This window comes from Perca flavescens, chromosome 23 (genome assembly GCF_004354835.1).
Source record: "Perca flavescens isolate YP-PL-M2 chromosome 23, PFLA_1.0, whole genome shotgun sequence".
In the NCBI taxonomy this organism is placed as follows: Eukaryota; Metazoa; Chordata; class Actinopteri; order Perciformes; family Percidae; genus Perca; species Perca flavescens.
Genome location: NC_041353.1, coordinates 11,606,687 through 11,619,635, shown reverse-complemented (window position 1 = coordinate 11,619,635; position 12,949 = coordinate 11,606,687). Strand labels below are relative to the sequence as shown.

The 12,949-nt window shown below is 39.6% G+C and overlaps 1 protein-coding gene across 7 annotated transcripts in view; it reads right to left on the bottom strand.

The window, feature by feature from the left end:
• The window catches only part of atp2b1a (ATPase plasma membrane Ca2+ transporting 1a), a 51,097-nt gene that overhangs the window by 21,697 nt on the left and 16,451 nt on the right, over nt 1–12,949 (bottom strand). For all 7 annotated transcript variants that reach the window (XM_028570108.1, XM_028570111.1, XM_028570112.1 and 4 more), the window contains exon 2: nt 7,040–7,522. In XM_028570108.1, coding sequence (XP_028425909.1) covers nt 7,040–7,232 — 193 coding nt within the window. In that variant the 5' untranslated portion in view covers nt 7,233–7,522. The remainder of the gene's footprint in view (nt 1–7,039; nt 7,523–12,949) is intronic.

Genomic DNA, 12,949 nt, shown 5'->3' with positions numbered 1-12,949 from the left:
ATGAAAGCACTGGAATAACTTCAAATAGATATTATTCTTGACCATAATCTATAGGTATTTTCTGATAATCTTCTGGCCCCGATTAAAATCACACATAAATATATGCTTAAAAAGAACGGTTGTCTGAAGTTTGCTGATGTTAGCTAGGAACATAGCTGAACTTACCAATGTTTACAGCAATTCACATTTTTTGAAATGTAGCTATTTCAAGGTACACATGTAGAACTTTATATCGTCAAGCTAGCCATCACTCGCATCCCCACGGTCAAACCAGCTGCTGCTAAAGTTGGAGACCCATAATTTCAAACCCATATTGGAATTTAATGTTATGACGACAAACAATAAACATTCACATAAAAAAGAAAGCCTTAATTATGTGCAATATGTGTAATCTGAGCACACATGGATGCATTAACGTAGACATTTAGTTCACAGGAGAAGAGCTTGTCTTAAAAAAGTAAAAGCCAGTGAGCTGTACTCTCATCACTGGGCCTCCAAAACCATTATCCCCAAAAGGAATCAGCATTTCTGACACTGTGGAGGTGACAATGCTGGACGACAATGACACATTCTGTGGGAATGTCGAACACTTTCACCTCTTTCAGGCTTGCAAAAGAATGTTAGAACAGAGGTCAAATCTAATCCCATAAACTTTTTTTTTAAATACAATGGCCTGACCAGAGAGGATGAATCAGCTTTCGACTCACAGGTGCTTATGTATACTACTGTCCTGTTAAGAGTCATCTCTCGGACACATCACACGTCTGGTTGGCCTGAGACCCATTCATCCATGTGCACATAAATATATGCTTAAAAAGAACGGTTGTCTGAAATGTAGCTATTTCAAGGTACACATGTAGAACTTTATGTGGTCAAGCTAGCCATCACTCGAATCCCCACGGTCAAACCAGCTGCTGCTCAAGTTGGAGACAGAAGTTGGGCCATCTTTTGTGGACCCTGGTTTCAGTCTTGACTTGTCTACCCATTATTCACTTTAAACACGTTTTGGTCCACTTAATTAAAGAAGAACATAGTCCTTAATTAATTGACATTTAGAACCTAACACATACCTTTCTAAAAAGGGTGGTGAGAAGAATGACAATGACTCACCAGCGCAGCACATTAAAAAGGCTATGTGGTTTATCCGGCATTGCTGCCTGTTGCTGCTCTCTGACTGTCTCTCACCGTCTGCTTTGATTCTCTACGCCTCTAATGAAAACATGCTGACAGCTAATACCCTATTCAATGTTACACCACATTTTCCCTTTGCATTAGAGCAATAAATACTAGTGACAGAGAGAGGACGATCACAAGTCGTCCCTCCATTGGATACACAAACAGAAAATAGGTTGGCCTTGGCCCCTCACATCATTTTAGCACCCAGAGTGGGTCTCAAGTCAAGCAGCTAATCATTAACCATTTAATTTGGATGCTTGTCCCCAGCTGACCCCCTCTTGTAACGGTCATTTCAGCCTGCAGTGAAGGGTTAAAGTAAGCCTTCACTCACGGCTTGTCACAATCAAAAGAAATAGGGTCACAATTTCTCTTTTACTGCCTTTACATAACAGTGTGTAGGCAGATATGTGCCAACACAATGTCCAGTACAATGAGACACCCCTCATCGGACAAGCTATTTTAGAGCAATTTTAAGTCAAATCAAATTTCTTGCACATAATTTCCCCATTTTGTGTAAACAAAATGCAGCAAAGAGGGGCATCGTGTACACTGTCTTCTTATTCGTGGTAAACTTCAATAGAAAATTAGACATGAACCAGACACTAGATGGGAACTCAAGGTAAGAACTGCAAGTATGATGAGAGTGATTGCAAGAACGACAGTGTGGAAGTACTTTCCTTTCTCCTACATACAGTCCCTGCCTGAATGGCAGAAGTGTGCCATGACATCTATGTTAAGCTTTTATACAAACAGATACCAGTCAGAACACTTAATTCATGCTTTTCAGTTCCCATAAGAGTTTTCTTTATGTAGCTTACTTAGCTAAACAGGTGAGTTGAATCAGAGAAATTGTTAGTTTACTCAAGAATCGGTGTATATTGCCAGTGTATAACAGGCTTGTGCAAAATTCAGAATTTCAGAATTTGCCTCCATTCAATTCATGAATTGGAATTTGAATGACAGGAAGTGGAATTAAATTCATGGCAATTCAAAGAAATTCCACACAGTCACACAACAGAAAGAATATGTCGAATCAATGTCAAATCTATAAACGTTTGTAATCTGAAGTTGTAAGGTACTTCTGAAACTTAAAAAGTCCCGTGTTGACCATCAAATTGCGTAGAAAAGAAGCTTTCAAACAAATGTCCACCTGACATTGTTTGGCAACAATTTTAAATACTTGGTTAAAGTAAAGCATTCTGGGAAATGGAGTCATGTTCCATCATGTTCCACAAAATTACAATTACAATAAATCAAACTTAACTATTTGTTCTGTGACTAGAGCGTTTAACATTCATTGCTGGGGGAAAACCTTTCCTGTTAACGTAATCTGTACAAGTAGTTCAGACTAATATCGTTTATAGAATATGTAATGCAATCATATCCGACATATATTGTAAAGCTTCATTGTTAAAACACTTCACTTAAATTATTTAATTCTTTGAATTTTTATTGAATTGCAATTCTGCTTCCTTTAATTCAAATTGTAATTCTAGATCCTGTTTTTGACATCAATTCAAATTCAATTCAAATTAAAGAATTTAATTGGAATTTAGGAGTTATTCTCAATTCAATTCTGAATTGTGCACAAGCCTGGTGTATAATATAATATATTTATATATGATATTATGCTCATCAGAGTCTAACAAGGATAATTAGATTGCCATCATTTCTGCTCAAGTTATGGTATTACTTTTAGCATGTAATGTAGTGTTTACACGAAGGTACACACTGGGTAGCAACTGATACACAGGGAGAGCATTTTTGAAAAATCTTTCATTTATCAAGTGGAACAACAAAAAAATGCTGCAAGAGACATTGAGTGGAAATTAACTCCACTTAAATGCTAAAAGCGTGTCTGGTCACAAGGTAGGTATATGTTTCACTTTCCCTTTCATTTTATACAATTACTTGGTTTCTATAAAATGCACAACCCCCCCTCCCGGAACTGGAAGCAGCTAGACTATGAAATATAGCCAAGTATCTACAAAAACACTAAATATCGGTTTGTACTACTAACATAAATCAAGTTTTAATTGTTATTTACTGGCAACTAAAGATTCTAAAATCACCAAAAGCATAAGAACTGCCAAAACCTAGGACACCCGAGCCCACTATTAATAACTAAATACAAGGAAAAACAAGAAACCAATTGTTCTCACAAATCACAGCTTTCAAGCCAAAGATTACAAGTAGATCAGCGTGCCACCCCAGTTCCCAGTAAACAGCTCCAATAACAGAAGCAGGGTCTGGCCATATGTTACATCTACTCACTGGCTAAAGCCCAATCGAAGCACATCATTTTGTATTCAGACATGAAGACGAGCTATGCCAGCCCCTAAATTACATAGAGTAGTCTATCATTTAACAGTCTGAACCTTCCCATTGAATGAGGGGGTGTGGTGTTTGGAATGATGGATACAGAGAGCCTGTCCGTGAATTGTAGTCCAATTGTGCAAGCCTCTCAGCCCACAGTCGATTTCGATCAATAGGCTGGAACCCAAATATTTGACTACACTAAAACAGCAATCAACACGGAAAGGGAAAAATGGGGGGGGGGGGAGTCGAACACTTTCAATAATATTGATGCGAAGGGGTCATGCCCATTTGACAAGTCTCATTATGCAGAGAAAAGCAAGGATCCCATTGGGAGAAAAGAAATGCTGCTGTGTTAGTAAGACTTGCTGAAAATTATGATACTATGGTGTGACTTCATTCACCCCCCCCCCCCATACTACAGATGAAAATGACACTTTACACCTCTGTAATGACTCTGCTTCTGTAGGTATCTTTCTAAGTCTTTTCTGGGCATCTACGGCCCCTTTAAAGCATTAACTTGTTTGGGTGCCCAAAAGAAATCATCCCCAAGCCTAGATACAGACATCTGGGTACACTTTGGAGTACAACTATGACCCCGAGCTGTGACATTCAATGCTAAGAAAATGTGGTAAAAGGATGGGAATTTTCTTACAATACTCCAGATTTAGTATTGCTCTTATGCAGTAGAGGCTCAGATGTCCTGACTCATCAAGCAAGACCTTGACAAAGCTGCAGCATAGCTTCCCTTGACGTGGGACATGCCATTGACAAAGTCTGCCAGTTCTGCCTACTTATTCTTTTTGTAAATGGGGTCTTAGTCCATCATAAAAACTCCATGGATACTACACTTCCCATAATGTAACTCAACAGAGCCCCTCCCTGCCTAGTAAGCACCCATTTCTTTCAAACTCCACGCCCCAAGCACGTAATACAGGCTTTCGGTTTAAAAAGCCACCCAACAATATTATACAACCGTTTTCACAAGATGAGAAGTACTACCCATGAGTGAGCTGATTTTGATGTCTAAAAACATGGTGGAGTTCCCCTTTAAATGGTACTAACGGTTATATAACTGACAACACAACTACAAAATAAATAAAAAAAAGCTTAACTAGTACTTATTTCATCACGGTTACTTACTGAAGCAGAGAAAGCACCCACAAAAAAACATCTGCACGCACAGAGGAAGTGAATTCCTACAAATAACACCAGGCCAACTGCTAGAGCTTCAGGTATTGGTGAGCTCTCGCTTTCCACCACACACTGGAATCCTCACCACCATGGAAACAAGGTTGGTTTGAGAAGTACAGCATACTAGCAAAACTAGAAGGAGACATATAAAACATATAGTTGGTATCCTTTAGTTTCGATATTATATACCTGTGATTAACAGCCTTCATGCTTTACCTTTTAGTTCATTATTCTACAGCACTGTGACTGGGTTGATGGTTTACATTTGTCAAATAATCCAAAGGTAATATCTGAATAAGCGTGTTCATTATCACAAAATAGAAAGCGCATTGTACAGTGTGCATAATTAACTCTTTTCAAACTCAGAGCATTGGTATGCAAATTATCAAAATCAATTTGAATCACAGCCTAGTCAATTGAAATCTAAATTAACTGGCATGTGGTAGCATAGAAAGTGGTAGTGATTTAAAAAGACCATGCTAAAACAGTAGTCAAAGTAGAGAGGTACAGCCATGCACAGCTGCAACAGAGAAGTTCAATTAAATTCTTTGGGTAAAAAAAAAAAAAAAAAAAAAAAAAAAAAAGGAGCTTGGAAATATGGAGGATTAGCAAAGGATTGGCTTAAGAGGTTCGAGAAATGACCAACCAACTAATTAGAAATCCCTTTTCAATTGTCAAGATCCTGTAATCTTAAATGATGGCTTAATTTCCCAAGCCAATGACAAATGAGCTGATTGAAACTGGAAGTGTCAAAACTCAGTGGCTGCGTACCAAGTGAAACAGCACCTGCTGTGAGGGGAAACTATATGTGGACTTATTCAAGCTTATCAGTACAGTCGTAAATAACTACAGAGGTTAAAACATTTTCACAATTGGGTAAAAGCTTCCTTTTCTTTGTACAGTAGCAATCCATTTTATGAAAAGATTTGTTTTCATTAGCAATCTAGAATTAGAAGAAAAAAAAATGTTTTAAATAATCTTAAATTGATCATCTGAAGATGGTAAATAACAGACTGCTGATATGCAGAATATTGATAAACAGTGTACAACTATAGCAGAAGTTGAAAGTATACTCCAAACATGCTTACAGTATTTCCCCACCTACTCACACACCTACAGCAAACAATACAGTGATAAGACTTATTTGGGTTTTATATTAAAACGCTGTAAAAAGGTAATGGGCCAGTCTTTTTTTGTAGCATTCACTAGGTAGATTGCGCAGGGGAGGACAAGTACACTCACACTTAAAACCATGTCACTCATGCTACAAATATGACAGGATTCTATGCTCACCTACTTGACATGCATGTTTGGACAACTCGCGCTCTCTTTCAACAGCCAAATTCCTATTCAGCAATTTGTCTTCAGTTCAGACAATGGCCTACTGGCCTGTATAACAGACAATGAAAGCAGCAAAAGGGCCTTGTACACCTTATTGTCAATAAATGAAAGGTCAAGAAATGAATAGCGAAGTAGTGATTCTTGAATGAGAGATGCTTTGTGCAGCCATATAGCATGGCGTACTGCTTTCATTCTGGTTTGATGAAGCCCATGACATTTTTTGCTTGCTTTGGGACGCTGCATACAGAGGACTGTTGCTGCTACAGTGAATGCGGTGCCGTTTTAATCTGGGATCAAACTGAAAATCCCCTCCCATAGGAGTTCAGTCAAGGTCATACTGGCGATTAGGCGGACTGTCTATTGAGAGACAAAGTGAGAGAAAAAGAATGGTACCAAAAGTGTAAAAAGAGAGGTGCTGTCAACCCCCACTACTGCCCTAGTGGGGTTCTACTGTAGCCTAACTAGTAATTTTCCCCCATACTCTTAGCATAGTCCTATCTTTATAGTGCAGTATATGGGTAACGAGAGAGTAACACAGAGGAGACATTCTAAAGATTACTCCTTTCCTAACATGTTCAAGTCATTACTACACAGCCTCCTTTTTTTTGTCCGCCACATGTGGGACATTGACCTGCCTACAGCCTGGTGCTGTGCTCAGGCAGACAGCTGGTCTGTCTGAAGCCTACACACAGAGACAGACAGACACGCACACAGAGGTGAAAAGGGAGGGAGGGAGGGTGTGAGGGACATATCCACAGGCCTTGAAATAAAGTAGGACTGGCCCAGGTCAGATCCAACCTGCCTAGCCACCTGTCTAGAATATGAGTTTTCCAAGGAAGTGATGTCAAGGTATCCACAATGTAGATGATATGGCCAATGACACACATTTTAAACTATGTGTGAGCCACATTAGCATTCCAACAGCATTCGCTACTAGCACTGTTGTGAAAACATCCTGTATTTAATCCTATTAGACAACATTGTGTTGAGTGGAGTGGGAACATTACTCTACCATCTATAGGTGATGTTTTTAACCGGTTGCAGAGTCCTTTAATATCCTCATAAGATTCCCCAATTTTGACTATTGCCTCGGCGCCTCTCAGTTCCATAAGGGAGCGCAGTTCATTGAGCGTGCAGCCAAATTCTCCATCGTGGTTGGCCTCCACCATGGAGTTCTTCACCCCGCTGTACGAGTTGTTTGCCATTGTCTCGTTGCCTCCCCGCTCTATTGCAAAGCGTTGCTGCTTCGGCTCAACGGTGGGGGTTAAAAAAATAAAAACTGTTGTCCTGGAAAAGCTTAAATCCTCAGGAGAGCGAACACAGTGGTAGTTCCCATAAACAGCTGGCAGGCCCTTCAGAGGCAGGTGGAGTCATACGGCAGGTAGCAGGGCAGGGATATTACAAAATAAGCCATTTCCCTTGGAGAGCTGAGTTCCTAGTCTTTCATGGTGACTGAGGATCACCCACAGAGGCGGAGATCACCATGCATGCAGATCTGAAAGAGAAGAACATTAAATTAAACATTAAAAGAGCATGTCAAAATGTCATTAGTAATGCTACCAACTGTTATTTCATGTATAGCAGGGTTCCCCATACATGTATTAATATCCCACTGACAACATATTTGCACAAAGTGTCCCGTCCTTTTCTGACTATCTGCTTTCAATATATATATAGGATGTTTAACAATGTGTGTGTTACCATTTCTGTTTCTTTCAATTTCTGTAGTCACACAGCTACAGTACACTAGCACAGACACTTTTGTTACAACTTACTGCTGCATAAGAGCAAACATGGAAACCCTTTGACAAAACCACTTGGCTGCTGAGACAAGCAGCAAAGTAATTAGCAAAAATGGCCAAGAGCCATTGCTAAGAAATTATGATTAGCTGTACTTGAGTTGTAATAAAATAATAATTTTGTCATCTGGACAAAACTTGTCAAGTAATGTAGTAACTACTCTGAGCTGCTCCCAGGGATTGTAAAAAGCTGCTGAAGACTCATCTATTTAAACTGGCCTTTGTCTCATGTTTGTAAGGTTGTGTTTAAGTTTTATTTTATTCTTTTTTTACTGCTTGTTCTTTTTACTGTTTTTTTTTTCTTATTCTTAACCATTTTACTCTTGTGAAGCACTTTGTGAAAATGTTCTGTAAAAGGTGCTAATATAATAATACTTACTACTACTACTACTACTACTACTACTACTACTATTACTACTACTACTACAGCAGTAATAACCACAAAATAAACTAATAACTACTCAATAGATTTGATCTGGTCTAGGAAAATCCTCCCTTCTGATTGGCTGAAGGATATGTATTAAACTACTTAATGCAAATACGATGTAAGCTTAATCACTGGTTTGTCATTAGGGTTGGGCATCGTTTGGATTTTAACGATTCTGATTCCAACTCTGATTCTTCCTTTCGATTCAGGTTCTTAGCGATTCTCGATTCAGATTCTTTGAGGGGTGTAGTTGAAACGGCTCACATGCGTATTTCACAAATAAGAGGAAAGTATTATTTTGATTCAATGGTGGTTTGCAGTTTTACCAGGCTTTTTCAACGTAAAATAAAGCCACACCAGAGCGCTGCTTACTGTGCTCCATGGCTGCAACACAACAAGCGCCTGGCCACTACGGAAACCCAACTTGCGCTTGTTAAATTTGGAATCCATGATCAGATTTGAAACCAAATCCGCCAAACGATTCCAATAAAGAAACGATTCCACTAGAATCGTAATTTTTGAAACGATTCCAAGTAGGAATTGGTTCTCGATGCCCAACACTATTTGTCATGTATTTTATTATTACTTATCAACAGATTTTTGTACCGTCACTGTTTAAATGTTGTTAGATTCATATTGATCATTAGAATGTTTTAATAATCCCCCTTTCCCCCTCCCCACCCCCACAGAGGATTCTTACTCCTATGAGAAAAGCAGAGTTTGGAGACCTTACTTTTAAATACTGAGTAGAGAATTACAACTACTTTACACACCATAAGGCCAATGCTCATGATAAAGAACAGCAATTTCCTCCTCTAGTACAACCAAGTGTTAGGTAAAGCATTACAGTCAAATCCTTTCAATAAATACCCAGAAGATTGTATCACAGTACCCCGCCATGTCAAACAAGACACAGTAGGTGAAAAACAAAACAAAAAAAAAACAGAAACCACAGCCACCAAAAGCCACCAGCTTCCCTGCAGTGTAACTGGTGGGGTAACGCAGTGAACAGGGATCAAGTGACTGATTAGCTCAGGAAAAGCCTTCTGTTTAATCTAATTAAGACTATCTGTGGTATCAGGGAGCTCCATGGTGCTTTACATGGGAGAGTCCATTCTAATGGGAGGCTGCTGTCCATTCAGCTTTCAACAGCCTAACACAATGAGGCCAATTCATTCATGTCAACCAAGTTGATGGGAATTTCTCTTGGCTCAGATAGAAACAGATCAATCTGTTTTAGATTAATTGATTTGATGAATTTGAGGGACTAAACTAGATCTAGTGTAAAGATTTAATACAGTTACTACGTTTACAAGCAGCCAATAACCCGTTCAAAACCGGAATATTAGCAATAACCCGGTCGTGCCCGTCCATGTAAACACCGACAAAAACACGAATTTGCTCATATTCCTGTTTTTAAAAACCCGAAAATGATCCCTGGGTTACCCCTTTTCTAACCTGAAATTTTGGTCATGTAAACGCGTATCGGCATATCCCCATCAAAAGGAACATTGATTTGTGTTCTGTGCATGTTCTATTCGCAAGGAATCTTGGTCTTTTGAGTAGAAGAACTTCCTGTATGCGCCAGAAAACCTGCGCGCCGGAAGTAAACAAGAAGTAGAGGTAAACATAGCAAGACGCAGCACAGCTTCACACTTTTGGAGCGAGGAGGAAACCAATTTCTTTATTAGTGTGGTGAAAACCATGAATATAATGTCTTTTGTTGACGGCAGAAAGTACCGAGATAGTGAGATTCATAAGAAGGTGACCGAAAAGTTATGCGAAGCAGGGTTTGTCCGTACGTCCAGACGCTAACCGTGCGTCACCGTTTACATCGGGATATTGCCAATTGATTACAAATTGTAATGTATACAGGAGTAACTCTCTCTGCTCACGCATGTAAACGGGTTATTGCGAATGTTTCAGAAACCCGAATAGAGACCTTAACCCGACCATAACCCGAAAATTGACAGCTTGTAAACGTAGTCAATGAGCCTGATGACCAGTCTGGAACATACACTGTACTTTCAAGTGGAAAGCAATGTCAGATTATGATTGGCACTGCACAGGGACACCGGACTCAGCCATCGGATCCATTAAGAAAGGCACCAGTGCAGGCAAACCGGGACGTTTTTCCTTGTGTGGAAAAAAAAATGAAACGTTCCAGTTATCTCAACTGGAGAGGTTTTACTCACTTTCTGAATTTCTGACTATTGTCGAGACCAAAACATGTTTGCGAGAACACCATTAATCTGTCTTTACGCCAAACTTTGAACATGCAACTCCAAATTAAAATTCAAAACTCAGAATATGTTAGAACTTCAAACTGGGACACAGATGTAGAGGAGAGAAAATGTAGCTTTTATTATTGCTCACTGCACAAATGAATGCTTGCAGCTTATTCCATTGAGATTCTTGGAAACTATTCTGTCACATGTTGAGATGCTATTTGGAGCCATCTGCCATGGAAAACGGGACAGAATTTATTATTTATTACACTGTATAATTGCAGGCCTGGGTGTATTACTGAGATGGGAGAGATCGCAGAAATCCCCATTTTAAAGAGGAAATACTCTTGCACCTCTTGTACTGACCACAGGTCTAGGGTGACATCTTTGAAGCATGTTGACATTTTGCCTACTTATTGACATCTATGTCATCATTAATTATTTTTCACACCACTGGTCTGATGTTCATAAACATAAAAAAGCATTTTTGGGGAGATTGGACAAATATGCCAGGGAATATCAAACCAATCTTTCAAAAATGTTTACTTGAGGTTCATCTTTCCGCAACCCAAGTTAGAGCTATGGACTGCTAGGCAAGCTACACATTTCACAGCATGTGTGAGTTATTAAAGCGAGTCATTGTTTTTGTGTGTTCTTTACCCGGAAAAGTGACTTTTGTGCATGGATAAGTGCAACATAAATGTACTTGTCCAAAGGACAAGTGCCTCAAAAAGTTAATTTCAAGCCCTGTTAAAACTGTTGCAATATTCTAAAGTCAGTCAGTTATGCAACATCTTTGTGCTGCCCAATGACTAACAAACCAAGTCTCACATCTCTTGGATTAGGGAGTCATCCATACAATACGTTCCAATGTATATTACAGCTGAACAATATTTTGATTCAAACATTAGGCCTAGGTGTTGTCAACAGACTTCGATGTAAGAAAGTATTGTCGGTTTCTGTCCCACATAAAAATCCATAGAAACTGAACATCAACAGCATGTTGAGGATTCATGTTATTGTAATATTACGTTTTTGTAATATTACATTTAAGTTATTCTAAAAACTTTCCGAGCTATTAAATCAGATGGCCTTTAATTTTCTCTTAGCCTATTTGGGGCAACAATATGATATGTGATCAAGTAAAACCACTATATGAGAATGCTGACACTGCTCAGCTCTATACCAAAATTATTTCACACTACTAAGACACGCTATTTTGATCTAATTGGTTAAAAAGGTTAATTCTTTCCCATTTGCTTGACTTCTTCAAATTAAATTAAAAACACAAAAAAAAAACTATATAGAATAGAAAACACCTTCTCACATCTAAGAACAAGAGTTATTTTGTTACAAAGCCTTTGAGTTCTTTGTGCCTAACAGTAGCCTTTTTTAACAAACTCAAACAAAAGGACAAGTGAATTTCAGGAGTCAAGGCTAAAATGTATATTCTTGCTCCATGCAATACCATGTGGCTTTGTGAATGTTTAAATGGTCTCCAAATGACTTATCTTGAAATAGTAGGAATATTTCACATGCCCTGGGTGGTACTACATGGGCAGAGCACATGTGCAGCCTATAGTAATGAATGCAGTTCTCTGCCTTCTCCATTTCCCTGTCTTACTCTATGAAGCCTCTCCCACATTCACGCTCCCTAACCCCACGAGCAGCAACAACGCCAAGATGAAGTAAGTGCCAACATTTGCTGCGCTGCGACAGTTTAGGGTTGCGGAGCAGGTCGCATGTCACAACAGTGGAAAATCATTGTGATTGGATCTACAAGCCAACAGCTGGCATGGTATGGTTGAATGACGGAGGCTAAGGTTAACCCTTTCCACACAAGCTCAGCATGGGTATGAGGTGGTTTTACTCAAGGACCAGAGTCTCCTCTCTCCCGAAGCTATTAACGGCTGCTATCACACATTAGATGGCCACTAAATCCTCCACCCAGAGGGCTGTGGCAAGTGGAAACAAGTGGACCGGACAACAGTGGTGGGCATCTCAGAAATATACTCATGTCGTTTCCACGCTAAGGAAACCCTCTGGCAGTTTGTACACCTCTATGTGCCAAAAAGTCGATGCAAGTCAAGGATAGCAATTCTAGGGATCCCTCTGCAATGGAGCTGCCTAATGCCAGGGGTGGTATTTTTAGCTTCCCCCACACTGACCCCTCCCCCCACTGCTAGCTGTTGCTGAACTGGGTCAGGCCATGTAAATGTGGAGGGTACAAAGCAGAGACACCCAGCCCTCCTTGTGCTGCATGGCTCGCTGTTAAGAGCGCTACTTCACCCCAGAGACTGGAACCTCCGCAAACGCCGCCAGGCTGCCAATTCATACCAACGCCGTCAAAGTGTCACCATCAACACACTTTTCCTCTTCAGCTCTTCTTACTTCATGTATAGACGGACATGTCATCTAAAATGATAATATACCATAATCGTTTTGACCTGGATCTAAGGTGCAGCAAT